Below are 19759 nucleotides of genomic sequence, written 5' to 3'. Positions count from 1 at the left end.
CACATGCATTTCCATCTCTAATCTTCTGATTCCTTATATTGTGACAAAGTTGACTATTAATATCAATTATCACATTATCGCATGAGGTTTAATATCTTAGTGAATATAGTATTGGATTTTTGTACTTGCATTCTGGATTCAAATTTCTTTATCTTCTTAATTATTGTAATAATTTTAAACTTTTTTTCCTTCTTTTAATAATTTTTTTCTAACAAAAAAATATTATCTACGTTAAAGAAATTCTCTTAATAATATTAAAATTTTAAAAATATATATCACATTACCAAAGTTTCTGGGGACCCTTTTGTTATTTTGCCGCATGTGGGTTCTTGGTGGCAAAAGAAAAGGACCTCTAGGGTTTTGCTGTGCTCTGATGCTTCACTTGTTCCCAACCATTAATTGCTGATTTAGGACTTGGTTGGCATTTCAGATTAAAAAAGGGTCTTGGTTGGCATAAGGACTCAAAAGGTAAATGTTATTAATCACTAGTGATACGGCAAAAATCGGAGGAAAGGACAAAAGAAAGAGCAATGCCCACATTAAGCACCAGTTTGGGGTTGAGGTGATTTAAAAAAAAACTCTTATGAAAAAAAGCTGGGAGTGTTTTTGGTGTTTGGTAAACTTAAAAAAAATGGCTTATTTTGGAAGCTGCTGTGAGAATAAGCTGAAATCAAAGGAAAAAGCTGAAGCTGCAATTTGTAGCTTTGGAAAACTGGCTTTTTTTCAAAGCACACAGAACTACAGTGCTCCTTTAATGAAAAGACCCACTATCAGACTGTTTTTTTTTTCCAAAAGCACTTTTACAAAAAAGTTTACCAAACACTCTGCTGATTTATTTCACAGCCGCTTATTCTCACAGAACAGCCGCTTATTCTCACAGCAGCTTTTTTTCAAAGCACAGCAATACCAAACCAGCCTAAATCAATTGAGTCATCATGGTAGAGAAGAAAATCGGCGCATGTACCATACTCGAGCTTCGGATCAATATACCCAGAAGCAAGAAGTATGCACGCGTGTTTCAACCTCCTAAACTATTGTTAGTGGCGGGTTCAAGAAACTTTCGTGTTAGAAAAGATGTCTAAACACCACTTTTTCCATATAAGCCTAACAATCCTAATAACTCACGCAACTCCACCCAGCCCCTCCCTCCTCTTGAATTACTTAACCCTTTCAAGACTTTTGTGAAACATCCTGCCCTCATGGCAGGAGCAATAAAAGAGAGCTTCCATGAAATTTAAGGAACATCATAGGTAGCAAAAAGGGTTGTCTCGTCACCAAAATCAATAAAATTTTATATTTGTATATGCTATCTATAGATTTTTCCTTTAAAACATTGCAGGTTCTGGCTTTATTCAAAGAAGGTAATCTTGCCACTCAATCATACGCCTAGATAGGCTGCGTATCCATACTAGGAGCTTTCGCGACGAGATAGTCCCAGCAATGGTCTCTCTTTTAAGAAGAATATCATGTGTATAATTGACGGAATTGAATTATCAAGGTATATATACTCGAGTGTGCTCCAAGGTCAATTGGAGAAAGTTTTACTCACCCCATATCTTGAAGGAAGTTAAGACGAAGTTAGAAAAAGGCATGAGGTTTTCCAATGCTACCATTTCCCTTAGAGAAATAAAGTGAACAATTCAGAAAGCTCTTTTGATATATTTCAGATGTTGTTTATGCGCAGTATTACTGAAACTTATAGGTCTACAGGGGCAACTTGTTTAGATTTCTAAATTTTCGGCCTTTAACAGATGTTCGTTAATGTTGTACTGGCAATATTACTGCTATACTGTTGACTTTTTTAGCCTTTTGTTTTACTTCTTGATTAATGTTTTGTTAGTCGATTTTCATAAACTTGTACAAAAGGGAGAAAACGAAGTCTTTCAAAGCCAGTGAACGTTGTTGTTTTAGTGTTACCATGTTCCATTGTGGATTAGTATGTCCATGGAGCATATGCGAATTAGGCCAGTTGATCAGAGGATTGTGCTCTCCCTTTACACTCAAGTTTGAATTTTCTTAATTACCGTAGAGATGAAAGGTTTTGTATAACCTTGTGTATCAGATTTTCTACAGGTTGTTCCAAAGTCGAAGGTTTCAATTTCTACATTCTACTAAAACACGGGCCCTAAATACTGTTTAAGGTAGGGATCTTGGGATCACAAGTTCAACTCAAGGTGTTAACATCATCACATACAACCAATCAATTTAACGTCAGCATCAATTAAGACCTTGACTACTTTCCCTCGCCAAAGATGTTGCCATGAGGAGAAATGGTCTGGATTCATATAAATCATCACCTAGAAACTCCTTCAGAGACTGATTGACTTTAACTAATTAAGATGAAAAATGGGTGTATGCATCTGTAATTCTCGCCTCCAAACTTTTTAATCTGTTGGACGCTTACTAGTTGCAAAGACACATGAGTTGGTTTTGTCAAAATTGCATTTCTTGAATTCATTTCATGCACATTCTTGCATTCCAAAAATGGCGAAAACGTTAACTATTACATTTTTCAAACTCCAGATTAATACAATGTATTTTTTTCTTAATCTGACTTTCCATTGCCCTATGCATATGGAAAAGGAGTCTTTAATTACCATTCATTACTAAGAGGATAGGAATGGTCTGGATTAACATGATCATCAAAAACCTATGTGGGATTTGATATCAAGACTCAATCAAGCTAATCAAAATTATTTAAGTGATTTTCATTTCATAAGAAAAAGGGCGAGCCTTGGCGCAACGGAAAATTTACTCTTTTGTGACCGAAATGTCACGGGTTTGAGTCGTGAAAACATTCTTTTTGCAAAGCAAGGGTAAGGCTGCCTACGATGGACATTCACTCCCAACCCTCACAAAGCAGGGCACCTTGTTGGCTTGTGTTCGCCATTTTTTTCATTTCATATGAAAGGATAGGCATAAAAAAAGACTAGAATCTTAGGGTGTCTTTCCAGTATTCTATACATATCAAATTCATTATGTAATTAAGTTTTAATAAATTCATATGATCATCAAATTACTCGATGTCACCAGTTAAGTCCCATCAATTTCGTCCCGATACCATGTAACATAATAAGTTCCAATAAATCCACGAATTAAACTCAAGGGTCTCAGCCTATATATATACAAACATGCATTTTTTTGTTTACGTCCTACTGTTGGTTTTTTTTCTTTTCTTTTCAAAATGATCCCTTATCATATCCTATCAAAAATGCGTCCCTACGAAGTTGAAGTTCACGGTGTTAAAGTAACGGTAAGTGTAGTGTCCGGAAATGCTCGTTTGATTGATGAAAAAATATTATGGTTGAAGTCGCAGCAGCATAGTAACCGAGTTCTGGGGATTGAACTTAAGTTTTCTATCATACCTCTAAAACCCAAAATGTTGCTTGTTTGTACTGACAGTCGTTGCTTGATTATCCCAAGGCTTGATGAGTTGCTACTGCGTTCTTACCCAACAGATGTTTCTCAATCTGGACTCGGAAGGCTTCTTTCTGATCGGAGTGACTGTTTCGTCGGCACAAATATTAGTAGCTATGTTAGCTGTATTGGTACTTCTGCATCTGCAGTGACATATATGATAAAGAATACGGCAGTTGAATTGGGTTACTTGGCAGCTATGGTACTGAAGAAACCGAGTCTCCAAAAGAAAGGACTATATGAGTTGGCAGGTGAAATTGGTGTTGATGTTAAGCCATTGACTGGGGCTTTTCCCGACACGAATTCCGAAGTTTTTACCGAGGAAGAGATCAAGAATGCTGTTCATGATGTTCATGCTTCTTGTCTTGTTGCGAACAAGGTTCTGGGGATGCTTTAATTTTTTCATACTTGCTTTTTTTGCAAGATAATCTATCTGTATGCACCAGTCCTATTTCCAATAATCAGATCATGAGAAAAAGGAATAAGAACCTTTTGCATTGCTTTAATGCGGTTTTGTTTTATATATTCTCTCTCTTCTACAACTTATGATTTGTACTTTGGTTGGTTGCACTGGACTAAATTTAGAGATTAAGCTAGACTGGTTTAGATTACTAAATTGAAATAATTTAATGTAACGTTTTGTGCATTGTTGGATTAATAATAAAAATTAATCCATTTCTTGAATTCATTTTATGCACATTCTTTCTTGCATTCCAAAAATGGCGGAAAATGTTAATTATTACGTTTTTCAAACTCCAGATTAATTGCAAAAGAACGGAGAATTAGATGGAGATCTCAACCATAGAATACAAGCTGGATGGATGAAGTGGAAGAGTGCATCCGGCGTGTTGTGTGACCGCCGTATGCCACTGAAGCTCAAGGGAAAATTTTATAGGACGGCAATAAGGCCGGCAATGCTGTATGGCACAGAATGTTGGGCGGTGAAACATCAACACGTACACAAAATGGGTGTAGCGGAGATGAGGATGCTTCGTTGGATGTGTGGGCACACGAGAAAGGATAAGATTAGGAATGAGGATATCCGGGGTAAAGTAGGAGTAGCCGAAATTGAAGGAAAGATGAGAGAAAATCGGTTACGGTGGTTTGGACATGTGCAAAGAAGGCCTACTGACGCTCCGATTAGAAGATGCGACTATGGGATAGAGGTTCAGGGCCGAAGGGGTAGAGGAAGACCTAGGAAAACTTTGGAAGAGACTTTAAGAAAAGACTTAGAGTACTTGGATCTAACGAAGGACATGACACAGGATCGAGCACAATGACGTTCTAAGATTCATATAGCCGATCCCACTCAGTGACTTGGATTTTCCAAGTCTCAAACCAAGAAGTTTTCCTCACTCGGGAAATTATGGGAACACTACCCCAACCTACATGCTCCACTCAGAAAGCTTCAACATACAAGCTTCAACAAAAGAAAATTCAAAGAACTTAGCGAAGAAGGCTTTGGTGTATTTAACACAATACGTTGAAATGAAGGAAAGCTTATTTATTGATATCCCCGATAAGCTACAAATATGTACATATACATGAGTCAAAATAAACACACAAGAGGGAGCCTTCACAAAGGTTGCTTAGGAGAAGTCTCAGCAGTCGGTAGAGCCCCAGAAAGAGAAGGCACCGGAGGGGGATCATTTGGAGCCTCAGTACTGGACAGAACCCTAGAAGGAGGAGGCATCAGAGGTTGATCATTTGGAGCTTCATTACGTGGTACAGCCCCAGAAGACGAAGGCAATAAATGCCTTTGGAACAAACCCACAAATCTCTGATGATCAAGTAAAACCTGACCATAAGTTTCCTTCATCTGGTCAAGCTTCCTCTTCATGTTTGTAGCATAGTCATGTGCGAGCCGGTGCAACTGTTTATTCTCATGCTTGAGCCCTCTAATCTCCTGTTTGAGACTCATCACTTCAGCCGCCAATGATTCAACTTGGCGGGTTCGAGCAAATAGGCGTTGTGCCATATTAGACACAGAACCTGCACTCTGAACACTGAGAGCCAGCGAATCCTTAACAGCTAACTCATCAGACCGTTTGGAAAGTAGTCTGTTATCTTTGGGAGTGAGAAGGTTCCTGGCCACCACCGCAGCGGTCATATCATTCTTCATCACGGAATCCCCAACGGTAAGAGGACCAGTTGGGGAGACGAAGGATAGGCGCCATATGTTGTCTGGAGAAGGCGGGGCTGCCTCTTCAACAAGGTTCAAGTCAAAACGACGGTCGGAGGGGCCAGACATTTTCAAAGGTGTTGAAGAGAGAAGAGGTCGGACAAATCAAGATCTTAGAAGTGCAAGAATGAAGCTTCTACTGGTGGAGATTCAAGTGTGCTTTGGAACTTAATGCTAGCCCTTATAAAAATCTGCACTCGACGGAGCTTCAGAAATCAAAGAGGCGCCTGCTCAGAAATCGAAGAGGCGTTTGCTTTCTCAAAAGTTGGGCTGCTTAGAGATCACGAGGGTTGATCTCAGAAATCGAAGAGCCGTTTGCTTTCTCAAAAGTTGGGCTGCTCAAAGACCACGAAGGCCGATCTCAGAAATCGAAGAGGCGCTCGCTTTCTCAAAAGCTGGGCTCCCTAGAGACCACGAGGGCCGATCTCAGAAATCGAAGCGGCACCTACTTTTCCAGCCTTGTCAGCACCTGTCACACGCACACTCAGCTTTGCGGAAATTATGGGCATTCTGTCAAAGACTTCTGGGGAAGTAGAAAACACATGAATCTTACTGTTCAATCACCCACTTCCCACACGCAACAATAGCTCATGGGTACCACAGATAACTTTGCCAAAGTTCTCTGCCAAAGTTGAGCACGTGAAGCTTGCAGCTCCCACTACATCGCTCTGACCAAGAAGGGTAAAAGAATAGCAAAGAAACAGCACTAACAAAGTTTAGACCCATAAATTTTGAAGGTCTAGCTACCATATTATTACCCACAAGGGTAAAGGAACAGTACCACTGCTGGATAATTGGAAAGTCCATGTATGTCAACCTCTGTGCTTCGTGGCAAGGTAGACTAGCAAACATGCCCAACCTTTACTCACATTCGAGAAAACACTCCCAATAAGATTGCTTGCTCCAAAATCGAAGAGGCACCGTCCTCCGAATCTAAAGAGCCAGACTCCCAACATGACTACTTTCTTAAAAATCGAAGAGAGGGTAAAGGAACAGTACCATTGCTGGATAATTGGAAAGTCCCTGTGTGTCAACCTCTGTGCTTCGTGGCAAGGTAGACTAGCAAACATGCCCAACCTTTACTCACATTCGAGAAAACACTCCCAACAAGATTGCTTGCTCCAAAATCGAAGAGGCACCGCCCTCCGAATCTCGAGAGCCACTCTCCCAACATGATTACTTTCTCAAAAATCGAAGAGACACTGCTCCCCGAATCTCGAGAGCCAGACCCCCAGCATGATTGCTTTCTCAAAAATCGGTGAGGCACCGTTCTCCGAATCAATCGAAGAGGCGCTCGCTTTCTCAAAAGCTGGGCTGCTCAGAGACCACGAGGGCCGATCTCAGAAATCAAAGAGGCACCTACTTTTCTAGCCTTGTCAGCACCTGTCACACGCACACTCAGCTTTGCAGAAATTATGGGCATTCTGTCGAAGACTTCTGGTGAAGTAGAAAGCACATGAATCTTACTGTTCAATCACCCACTTCCCACACGCAACAATAACTCATGGGTACCACAGATCACTTTGCCAAAGTTCTCTGCCAAAGTTGAGCACGTGAAGCTTGCAGCTCCCACTACATCGCTCTGACCAAGAAAGGTAAAAGAATAGCAAAGAAACAGCACTAACAAAGTTTAGACCCATAAATTTTGAAGGTCTAGCTACCATATTATTACCCACAAGGGTAAAGGAACAGTACCACTGCTGGATAATTGGAAAGTCCCTGTGTGTCAACCTCTGTGCTTCGTGGCAAGGTAGACTAGCAAACATGCCCAACCTTTACTCACATTCGAGAAAACAGTCCCAACAAGATTGCTTGCTCCAAAATCGAAGAGGCACCGTCCTCCGAATCTCGAGAGCCAGACTCCCAACATGACTACTTTCTCAAAATCGAAGAGAGGGTAAAGGAACAGTACCATTGCTGGATAATTGGAAAGTCCCTATGTGTCAACCTTTGTGCTTCGTGGCAAGGTAGACCAGCAAACATGTCCAACCTTTACTCACATTCGAGACAACACTCCCAACAAGATTGCTTGCTCCAAAATCGAAGAGGCACCGCCCTCCGAATCTCGAGAGCCAGACTCCCAACATGATTACTTCCTCAAAAATCGAAGAGACACTGCTCTCCGAATCACGAGAGTCAGACCCCCAACATGATTGCTTTCTCAAAAATCGAAGAGGCATCGTTCTCTGAATCTCGAGAGCCAGATACCACAGACCACTTTTTCAAAGTGCTCTGACAGAGTTAAAACATGTGAAACTGGCAGCTCCCACTACCGTGCTATGACCAAGCAGGGTAAAGGAATAGCATTACTACTTGTTGTTAGGGAGACTCCTATATATGTCGACCTCCATCCCCAACGGACAGGCAGACCTGCAAAAATGCTCAACCCTTCATCATATCTGAGAGGGCACTCCCAACAAAGCCTTTTGAAATATTCAGCTTTCTTTCCCCCCGATAATACCTCTGCAAACAAGCTATACTAGAGCAAGAATATCTCATATCATCAGGGTTAAAAGCAAGAGTATCCCATATCATGCTTTTTTCCTGTTTTTTCTTTTGGCCTTGTTTTTACCTGCAAGACAAGGAGAAAGAGAGCAATCAGTCAGCACTTGGAATCAAGCTTCCAGCCAGGAACTGACTGCCTGGAACCCCTTACCTGATTACTTACCTGGCATTGCTCTCGAGTACTCATCTTCAACATCTTATGTTTCCAGGGAAGATTCCGCATCTGCTTGAGGAACAGATAGGGCAAGTGCGAAGGATACAAGGAAGCATGTGGAGACAAGCGTAACAGCACACGTGCCGATACATCCATTACTCTGTCAAAAGCAAAAGTATCCCATATCAGCAGGGTGGAACGTACTCTAGATTTGATGGACTTGTTTTGACCCTCAAATTCTTCAGTCGGCCTTATACTCTGGAGGAAACCAGAAAACCCTCCAGCTCAGTTCAAGAATAAGCCTGTGGAAAGTTACTTCTTCAAAAGCAAAAGTATCTCATATCATATCTTCTCATTTTTCTTCTCTTTATCCTTCATGCTGCTGCAAGATGGGGAGAAGGTGAACAATCAGTCGGAGCTCTGATTGCTTACCTTGTCTGTCACCTCTTTCAGCAGACCCCCTAGCTCGGCGACTTGGGGGACTCCTACTACATGGTTTGTATCGCGCTTGACCAAGCCTGAAACTACAAGTAAGCTTCAAGTGAAATTGATACATTACCTTGTGCATCTCCACCAGTTAAAGATACCACCCCTGGATGGAGGAAGAGTACTTCCAGAGAAGATGCCACATCTACCTATGAGACAGATAAGGCAAGTCAAGACGACACCACACTCCGATACTTAGAAGTTTCGTGATTACGAGATCATTCTCCCACAATATTTCCTAATGTCATTTGTACTAAATCATTCACTCGTACTCACTAAAGGAGAGCTTGAACCTATGTACTTGTGTAAACCCTTCACAATTAATGAGAACTCTTCTATTCCGTGGACGTAGCCAATCTGGGTGAACCACGTACATCTTGTGTTTGCTTTCCTATCTCTATCCATTTATTTACTTATCCACACTAATGACCGGAGCAATCTAGCGAAGATCACAAAAAGCGACCGTTTTCGTTACCTATGATCTATCTTGCAAGAGAACGGAGAATTAGATGGAGATCTCAACCATAGAATATGAGCTGGATGGAAAGAGTGCATCCGGCGTGTTGTGTGACCGTCGTAGGCCACTGAAGCTCAAGGGAAAATTTTATAGGACGGCAATAAGGCCAGCGATGTTGTATGGCAGAGAATGTTGGGTGGTGAAGCATCAACACGTACACAAAATGGGTGTAGCGGAGATGAGGATGCTTCGTGGGATGTGTGGGCACACGAGAAAGGATAAAATTGGGAATGAGGATATCCGAGGTACAGTAGGAGTAGCCGAAATTGTAGGAAAGATGAGAGAAAATCGGCTCTGGTGATTTGGACATGTGCAAAGAAGGCCGACTGACGCTCCGGTTCGAAGATGTGACTACGGGACAGAGGTTTAGGGCCGAAGGGGTAGAGGAAGACCTAGGAAAACTTTGGAAGAGACTCTAAGAAAAGACTTAGAGTACTTGGATCTAACGGAGGACATGACACAAAACCGAGCGCAATGGCGTTCTAGGATTCATATAGCCGACCCCACTTAGTGGGAAAAGGCTTTGTTGTTGTTGTTGTTTGACTTTCCATTGCCCTATGCATATGGAGAGGGAGTCTTTAATTACCGTTCATCACCAAGAGGATAGGAATGGTCTGGATTAACATGATCATAAAAAACTTGTGTGGGATTTGATATCAAGACTCAATCAAGCTAATCAAAATTATCATTTCATACAAAAGAGGGTGAGTCATGGCGCAACGGAAAGTTTGTTCTTTTGTGACCGAAAGGTCACAGGTTTGAGTAGTGAAAACATCATTTTTGCAAAGTAAGGGTAAGACTGCGTATGATAGACGTTCATATGAAAGGATAGGCGCATAAAAAAAGACTGGAATTTTGAGTGTCTTTCCAGTATTCTGTACATATCAAATTCATTATGTAATTAAATTTTAATAAATCCATATGATCATCTAATTATTCTGCGTCACCAGTTTAAGTCCCATCAATTTCGCCCCATACCATGTAACAAAATAAGTTCCAATAAATCCACCAATTAAACTCAAGGGTCTCAGCCTAGCTATATATATACGAACATGCATCTTTTCTTAACGTCACTGTTGATTTTTTTTTTTTTTTTTGTTGTTTATTTCAAAATGATCCCTTATCGCATACTATCAAAAATGCGTCCATACGAAGTTCAAGTTCACGGAGTTAAGGTAACGGTAAGTGTAGCCGGGAAATGCTCGTTTGGTTGATGAGAAAATATTATGGTTGAAGTCGCAGCAGCAAAGGAACCGAGTTATGGGGATTGAACTCGAGTTTTCCATGTCTATAGCCAAAATGTTTCTTGTTTGTACCGACAGTCGTTGCTCGATTATCCCAAGGCTTGATGAGTTGCTCAATTATTCTTACCGAAAAGATGTTTCTCAATCTGGACTCGGAAGACTTCTTTTTGATCAGAGTAACTGCTTCGTGGGCATGAATATTAGTCGCTATATTAGCTGTTCTAGCACTTCTGCACTGACATGTATGATACAGAATACGGCAGTTGAATTGGGTTACTTGGCGGCTATGGTACTGAAGAAACCGAGTCTTGAAAAGAAAGGACTATATGAGTTGGCAGATGAAATTGGTGTTGATGTTAAGCCCTTGACTGGGGCCTTTCCCGACTTGAATTCCGAAGTTTTTGGCAAGGAAGAGATCAAGAATGCAGTTCATGATGTTTATGGTTCCTATCTTGTTGGGAACAAGATTTTGGGCATGCTTTAATTTTTCCATGCTTGCTTAGCAAGGTTATCTATATGCACCGGTCCTATTTGCAATAATGAGATTATGATACAAAGGAATAAGAACCTTTGAGAGAGCTTTAATGGTTTTGTTTTATATATTTTCTAGCTCAACTTTTTTTTTTTTTGTTTTTTGGTCAAGGAAGAGAATTTATTCAAACAAACACACATTACGTACAACTGAACAAAGGCCCAACAACACGTATAAACAACAAAAAATGGCTTAAAAACAAAAAAAACATAAACATAACAAAGCCCAAGGGCCCAAAAATGAAAGAATATCCGATAAGCATCTACCACATTCTCTGCCGCAGATTCGAGGAGCTTCCAACCAGCCGATTCTCCGACCACCGTCGATCATAGAGTCTTCCTCACTGATTATGTGAGATCTTCAGTTTTAAGCACTTCCGGTGGCACCGGTCCTAGCTTCGGCTGGGGTCGGTTGCTGGGTTGTCTTCTCCCTCTTCTCCTTCTGCTCTCCCTGCATGTACTGTTGGTTCTCCCAAATTTTCAATTCGGCCTATCCAATTCCTCAACCCCCGTAGGTTTTCCTCTTCCTGGCCCTTCCTTGCTTCGATTTTCAACCATGTTCTCTGTGGAGTTCGTGTGTAGAGTTCCGGTGTTCTCATTGGCTTGGGTGTTTCCAATACCACCACGTTCTCCTTGGTGTCTACCGTTTCCAGTAGTGTTGCTCAGGAATTTTTCTGAGCTTCACACAGGTGGTTGGCCTTTTTCATTTGGGTGCTGATTACCTCTTGCTTAGGGCTGTGCGCAGGAAATGAGTAGGCTTCTCCAACTTATGATTTGTACTGTTACATCTATTATTTTGTTTCGATAGCAAGTTCCAGCTCAACCAGTGTAGAACCCTTTCGTTTTGGGTGGGGTTTGAGGTAGATGCTCTGCGTCCTACATCGTCAGTCATCCTAGTCGGACAACTTAATATCACTTAATCCACTATTTTATTTCATTTTTAAACAGAAGTTCTAGCAAAAGAAACAATACAGATCGATTGAGGCAGGGCTGAAATCACATTCAACACGGGATCAAAGATTTGTAGAAGTTCCAAAATTGAATGTTTTGGTTTTTACATGACATCAAAACATTGGTAATGTTTTAGGATTCATTTTTGGATCGTGCATTTGCAATATGAGGATTGGGGTTTTGTATATTTTGTATGGCATTCAGATTTTTGCTAGCTCTTCATAGTAATGATACTTTATACACGAAAAAAAGTTAAAAGCACTTTCGGAACATGATCCTTTACCAAGGAAACGTTGATCTCGTTTGGTAAGGCATGTTAAAAGTAAAGGTGAATGCTTTTTATATTTGTATTGGATTAGATATGAATGAACTTCACCCTTCTAATCTGATCACTTTAGAGAGTATTGGAATTGATAATTTTGTTCTTGAGCAATATAATACCTACCATTAAGTTGCTCATAATCCCATCATTTTGGAATTCAAGTTTTTCATTTCTTGCTTGAATACTTTGAAAATAGTATCTTCATGTGTCCCACTTGTGTAGTGAATTGATCAAATCACACTCATGTTTGTGCCAATACGATGGTGATGCCATGGTGAGAGAAAATATACTCGTAGTTGGCAGGGATACGTAAAATTCATTTCAAAACAATAAAACTTTGTGGTTGAAATTTTTATTTTTTGTAAGTATCTAACCACTTGTATTATAATATTTGGTGTATCAGATCGTGTTCCTAGTATATTGAAAATTTTCTCGACGAGAAGCTTGACTAAGGTAGTGAAGAAACCCAATTTCGTAAAATGTGGATTAGCGAAGTTGGCAAGTGAAGTTGGTTTTAATATTAAGCCAGCTGCTGCAGGCACAGCCCCAGGTGGAAGGAGATCAAATCTTCTACATTCAAAATAAGTGTGGCCTCTCTATGGTCCCAATAAGACACATTAAATTTATGGCAACAAAACTAAGAAAAGTCAGGATAATAAATACGTGTCAATCACTTATTGAGTCCACTGAGAGACCACACCTATTTTAAATGCAGAAGAATTGGTCTCAAGTGGAAGTTGCATTGTTCCTGATTGGAATGCCAAAGCTTTAACTGAGTAACTGATCAAGTATGCAATTCATGATGATTATGCTTCCCACCTTATTGGCAAGAAGCCCTAAAAGGCATGCTTTAATCAGTTCGATCGCAGAGCTTTTAGGCATGAAAATGGGGGCTTATGTCTCTTTCTTTTCCAACAACACTACAATCATACCAATCATTCTTTTTTCTCCAACGATATTCAATGCTAAACTACTGTTTGTCTGCTTTTTCATGTAAATTTATAGCAAGTTCTTGACAAATAACTAAAGGTCAGTTTAAAATGAAAAATCATGATTAGTAAGGAAAAAGAAAAATAAATGAGTTTCTTAATTAAAAGATAGAGCTCACTTCTATCAAATTCGCATCATTATAGCAATAGTTTTATAGAAATAAAAATTTAAAGTGCAGATTCTTAAATAAAGGAATTAAACTCGCCTAAATTACTACATAAGGCCTAAGTTAAAATGTCACAATAGTTGTCCGATTCCAATAGGGCAACGAACAAAACATCCAAGACAGATGATCCCACTTAACTAGTTAGCTTTTAATTAGCTTTTGTCTAGTAATATTTCTCTCGGTCTCAAGTTTCAATCTCCTTTTACTATTCCCAAAATTGAAAGTTTCAATCTCCAAGTGACATTGATGCTAAAATTACTGACGACGGTTTAGTAATTGAGTGAGATACAGCTTAATTGGGGCAAGAAGACGGATTTTGTATCAGATCAAATGAGTTATGCTAGAGAGAATTAATTTGTAAACTAAATTTTGTAAACTAAATGACATGGAAGTTGATAATTGGATTATTACTTAAGCGTTGATAAACTTATTCATTTCTATTAGTGACACATTATTTAATTTGTAAATTTCATTTACAAATTTAGTCTTTCTAATATTATCTTAGATGAAACTACGACTACATTAACAGATGTACATACTCATGCTGCTTTCCTATATAACTTATTGAAGTCATGCCGTGGAAACCCGGGAATTTGGGTTTTGCCTGTGGGCTTGTGAGACACAGATTTGTGTTTGGACTTTTGCATGGGAATTTGGGTTTTCGAGGCGCACTGTTTTTTTTTCTCTATGCGAAGTATAAACCGAACTCGGCCTACGGATAATATATTACACCTTCTTGCATGCAATGGTGGATTTATAATTTCAATTAGTTTCATATCATTATTTTCTATTAAATTTGGTTCATTGAATAAATCAAGATTAATCTCAAAGGTAATAAAACTAACAAATTTTCCTTAGAAAAATAAAGCAATTAGTGAATCTACAAAGATAAAATTTGTTAATGTAACATATATATTATCAATTGGGAGTTGGGAATAGAGTCTAGGATTAAAAACTTATGTGAATTTGGAAGAAATAAAATTAGGCAGCTAAAGGCGTTAGAACGGTAAATGGTGGTGGGGGATAGGGCAACTTGGGTTTAAAGTTGGAAGGTTGCGAAACCTCTTCTTCTTCGTTATAAGCATTGTTGCCTGCACATCTCTGGAGGCAAAAAGCCTCTCCATTGCACCTAATGGCAGATGCATGATTTTAAGATTGGATGGTCCCAATATAAAAATTCAAACAAATATTAGATGAAAATACAAATTACAAAGACGAAATTTATCCACGACGAAGTGTCACACCCAAAAATATTTCATTATAGATTTATTGTCAACTAGAGCGAAAATATCCAGAATATAATTAAAATTATCTAAAATTGGAATTGAACTATTTAGTTTGTGAAGACTAGGGAGGAGACTAGAGTGGTGATGGTGGGTGTCCTTCGGTTGGGTTGAGAGGTGACTGGAGAATGGGATTAGTCAATTAGGAGTTAGAAATGGAATTGGAAAAGTTCTGACTCTGTTTGAAAGTTGAACCATTTTTTATAATAAAAAAATTACAAAAACTATATATTAAAGAACGTTGTATTGAACGCACCGTTGTACTTAGAGGGTGTTTTCAAACCATACATCAAACGCACAGTTTTCCTAAGTCATTTGAAAAAAAAAAAAAAAAGTATTCTTCCTCTTTCTTCCTTCTAGTTTGCAGAATACCAAAACACTCTGCAGCTCTGCTCTTCTTCTCCTCTACCATACGCCCAACGGCAGAGGCAGTAACAAGGTTACGGTGGGCTGTAGTATAGAAAGAGTTTTAGTTGTTTGAGGTTAAAAATACTAATAATTTAAACTATTTTATTGTTTTTAATTGTTATACCCCCCATAAGTAAAAGTTCTGAAAACTATGGCTACTTTCAGAAAAAGCAAGAATTAATAAATATTAAATAAATTGTTTACTTCAATCAATACAGTAAAAAATTAATTACTCTGTTAAAGTTACTAACACACGTTTCCTAGGTTTTCTAGGGAGTACATAGGTTTTTATATTTGATTAGTTTAGGTTTCTTAGGAATAGTCATCCAGTTTTAAAAAGTAAGTTTTAATATTTTATTATTTTAGGTTTCCTAGGTTTTAATACTTTATTATTTCGGCTTTTTGGGAGGGGGTACAACAGTGGCCGATTTTTCACTTTTCAGAGAGTTTCGTCTGCAGTTCATATAAACCGAGCATACAATTGAGAAAGTTTATTGATATTTCTCATCAATAGGTAAGTTTTTTATCAATTTATTCTTAAGTTTTGATAATTTTATTTGTTTATTGTTTGAATTTTAAGAGTTTGTACTTTAAAAATTCAATTGAAACAAAGAAGTAAGAAAGGTATTATTTGATTGATAGGTTAATTCGACTTGTATTGATTCTTATCGTTTCCACAACAACTATTGAACGAGCTTTTTCAGCAATGAATCTTATTAAAATAAGACTTCGCAACAAGATGGAGAGTGAATTTCTAGCAGATTCAATGGTTGTTTACATTGAAAAAGAGCTTGTCGAAAAGATTGATTCAGATAATAACAAATGATTTCAATTCTATTAAGGATCGAAGGGCACAACTTGAATATGTATTTTTTTTTCCTTTTATTTGTTAGGTTGTTATGACAAGATTGATGATGTCTATTTCTTTCTATTATAAGTTGCAACTTTAAATGTTTTCTTTGTTAAATCTAGTTGAAAACTTGCTTTATTCAGATTTAAATTTCTTACTTTAAATTATTGATTTCAAGCTTGTTATTGTGTAACTTTATGCAAGTAACAAAAAAATGTAACCATTTGATCTCGTAGTAATAATTTTAGTTTAGCCCACCCACCAAATAATTCCTGGCTCCACCATTGCACATGCCCAGACTCATGGACGGAGCCAATGAAGGCTCACTAGGGGCATATGTTCCCACTCAAGTGATTCGTTTGTTAAGTTGTAGACTACAATTATACAATACACACGCGTTATCTTTGAAGAAAATATATTATAATACCCAACATACCTTCATATTACATATACTCCATATTAAATATTATATGAGCAAAAATGCTCTTGTTCTGTGATTCAAACTGAAAAACCTCTCTCGCATGATCATGTATTAATATTTTTCTTATCACTTTGCCACTTTCCACTACTACATTGAAATTTTTGTAACATTGGAATTGTGATGCATCATCATTTGAAATCATCCCTATTATCATATTAGGTATAAGCCATACTATAATAAGGTTTTCTTAGTTGATTTTCTGGTTGCCCCAATAGAAGAAATTTCTAGCTCCGTCCAGACTTGGGTGATCCTCTAAGGTCCTCATAGAGATTATCCCGGCTTCTGAGTGGTCTAAGGCCACCCATGGCCCTTAATAGATCCGTCCCTCTGCACCTGCCTAAATTGTTGGAGGATCCCAAAGATCGATCACAAGTGTTTCTTCAGGCTTCCATAGGGTTTTGGGGGTATCCGCCCCTCCTTGCATGTGTCTTTGTTACAAGAATAATGCTACATGAACCAAAAATTTAAGCTAAATTTGCAAACTACATAATGTGTCATCAATAAAAAATAAGCACGCTAATCAACACTTAATTGATGATTCAATTATCTACAATCACATCATTTTGTTTGCAAATTTAGTTTAAAATTTTGGTCTCTCTAGCATTACTCCTGTAGAATATGAGCATAAATGTAGGAATATTTTGGCCGGATGTTTGGGTTCAAATTGGTTTGAAATGTCTTATTGAAAGAGGTTTAGAATTGGAAATTGATCCTAAATTACTCATTTATGTTAAAATTGGAGACAATGTTTGTTTCTTACAAGGATGCTAATAGGATATTCGTAAAGATTGTTTGCCTATAAAAATAGTGATCATCGCTATCACAAGGGAAAAAAAAAACTCATTATTGAACTGAAGGTCCATTGTTTGGTTGAACATTGTGTATCTGGTAAAGAGGAGAAACTTAATATTGAAGTTGATTATGACTTCATCTTCTTTGGTTTTTAAAGTTATGATGTTTGCTTCCACTATTTCGTTTGGAATCGCAAATTGCAAGATATGTTGTGTCAGTTCGATTAATTTTTGGATTTATTCAGGATATGTGAAATCTGGATTTGCCATTTTCTTTGAAGCTAAATTTATGATGAATTCTTCTTACTTGAACTCACTATAAAGATAATTGAATTGGTATTCACATAGTTGTGAACAGAATACATATATTTGATTCATGAGTATTCTATCTTTTTGTAAAACTAACCTAGCATGAAGATGTATTTTGAGTTTTGCAGAAGAAGTAGTGGTCTTGATTATCTTGTGTTAATCAAGACATTATTGTGATATGATCTAGACATTATAAAAAAGTTTGGTTGATCTTCTTTGATGGATAATGAACCAGTTAAGATCAAACTGAGTGCAAAAATGTTGTGTTTGATTTTCTGATTTTGATCATACTAGAAATTGGTCATTTTGGGTTTATGTGAGATAAGTTTTCCCCAAAGGAATGAGACTTTTTTTTTTTTAGATTATGCATTATTATCTTGGTGACAAATTGGGAACCAATTGGTTTATATATCTGAATTCTTTTTCAGTTGTGCAATACTTTCAACTTATGCTCAAGTGGGAGAATCATATGTTTGAATGTGAGCATAAGTCTAAGGGTATTTAAGTCAGCTATTAGTTTTAAATTATAATTCTTGTCATGCTTTAAAATCGTTTTTGATTTGACAAGGCATTTGGTGGAATTGTAATATAATTATGTATGGTGTTGCTTACGGATTTTTTTTAAAGATTTTTGTGTAAGCAACTGGTTGAATGATGATCATGTTATTCATTATGTTTGAGTAATGAGATAATTGGAACGAAGTATTAATTGTTAATACTGAGTTTGGCATGGATGAGTGGGGCAAACAATTTTGGTTTTGTTTCGCAAGTTGGTTCATGTCTTGTGAAGTTATAATTTATTTTGATGCTTATGAATCATATTGTGGTTTGATTAAGCAAGTGGTTGAATTATTACTTTATTACTCATTGTGTTGGAGTAATTTGAAAGTTAACAAAATTTGTTGTTAACTGAAGCTTAACATTATTGTTGTTAAGTTCGGCGAGATAAATGGAAGCAAATTATTTTGAGTTGGCTTTGTCAATTTGATCACAATGTTGATTATGCAAATTGGATATCAGTAATATTTGAATCCTCTGCATTATGTTTGCATTAGTAGTTCTTTGATTCTATAATTTGAATTGCATCCGTAGATGTTTGATTTCAAGTTGGTTTGGAAAAGTCTTATTGAAAGAGGTTTGGATGTCCTAGTTTATATACTATTGCAATTGGAAATTGATCCTTAATTACTCACTTATATTAAAATTGGGAAATTATGTTTGCTTCCTACAAATATTCTAATAAGATAATCGTAGGGAGGAGAAGCCTACTATAGTAGGCTAGGACTCCATCTTTTCCTTGATTTTTAAAGGTCAAATTATTCTGACATCTTCCCAACTAATTTTCCACTTCGGGATTTATAAGTTCTACTTAGGAACACAATATACAGTTCATCATGATACCTTACCATTTCCTGGAGAAGATGGGTAACTATGAAGTCACAGTTCATGGTGTCAAAGTCAAGGTAAGTGTTGTCACGGATGTTCGTTTGATCGCTGGAAAAATATCAGAGCTGATGAGTTTTATGGAAAAACGTCGTGTTATGGGACTTGATTTTAAGGTTGATCAATATAACCGAGACGTCTACCAGTTGCTTCTTTGTGCTGGAAATCACTGCTTGATTATCCCAGCGATTTTGAATGACGGTAAACCCTTGCATTATTGTAAAGAACTCATGCTACTTCTCTCTGATGACACCATCTGTTTTGTAGGTGTAGCAATGAGATCAAAGGTGAAGCTTTATAGTAGGAACTTTTTTATATGCAAGGCAGGGGTAGAGTTGGGTCATTTGGTAGCTAGGGTTTTGAAGAAGCCCAATCTTGAAATGTGCAGTCAGGTGGTAGTATTGGGAGGTGAAGTTGGCTTGGATATTAAGCCACGGACACCACTAGGGGCAGAGGGGAGTGGTGTTGGGGCTTCTAGTTCTCGGGAACCTAGTTGGAGTGGCAAAGTAGTTTTTTCCGAGGAGGAGGTCAAGTATGCAATTCATGATGTTTATGCTTCCTTTCTTATTGGGAACAAGCTCTTGGGAATACTTTAAACATTCTACTTCTACTTCTTCACCACAATGCATATGTTGAAGTATAGGGATTTTGTTTTACTGTGTTTATGCTTTGATGAATGATTTCTCATGAGTTAAATTTAGTTCAATCATGTTCATTTTTTTTTTCAAA

At 37.9% G+C, this 19759-nt stretch overlaps 1 protein-coding gene across 1 annotated transcript; it reads left to right on the top strand.

Annotated features, from left to right (window-relative positions):
- Positions 1 to 19008: 19008 nt before the first annotated feature.
- On the top strand, positions 19009 to 19626 carry LOC114820037 (uncharacterized). Its single transcript, XM_029089909.1, has one exon. The coding sequence runs from the start codon at positions 19009 to 19011 to the stop codon at positions 19624 to 19626; it is 618 nt and encodes a 205-aa protein (XP_028945742.1).
- The last annotated feature ends 133 nt before the right edge of the window (positions 19627 to 19759 follow it).

Source organism: Malus domestica, chromosome 12, assembly GCF_042453785.1.
Source record: "Malus domestica chromosome 12, GDT2T_hap1".
Classification (NCBI taxonomy): domain Eukaryota; kingdom Viridiplantae; phylum Streptophyta; class Magnoliopsida; order Rosales; family Rosaceae; genus Malus; species Malus domestica.
The sequence above is the reverse complement of the archived record's forward strand: the minus strand, read 5'-3'. Positions and strand labels throughout refer to the sequence as shown.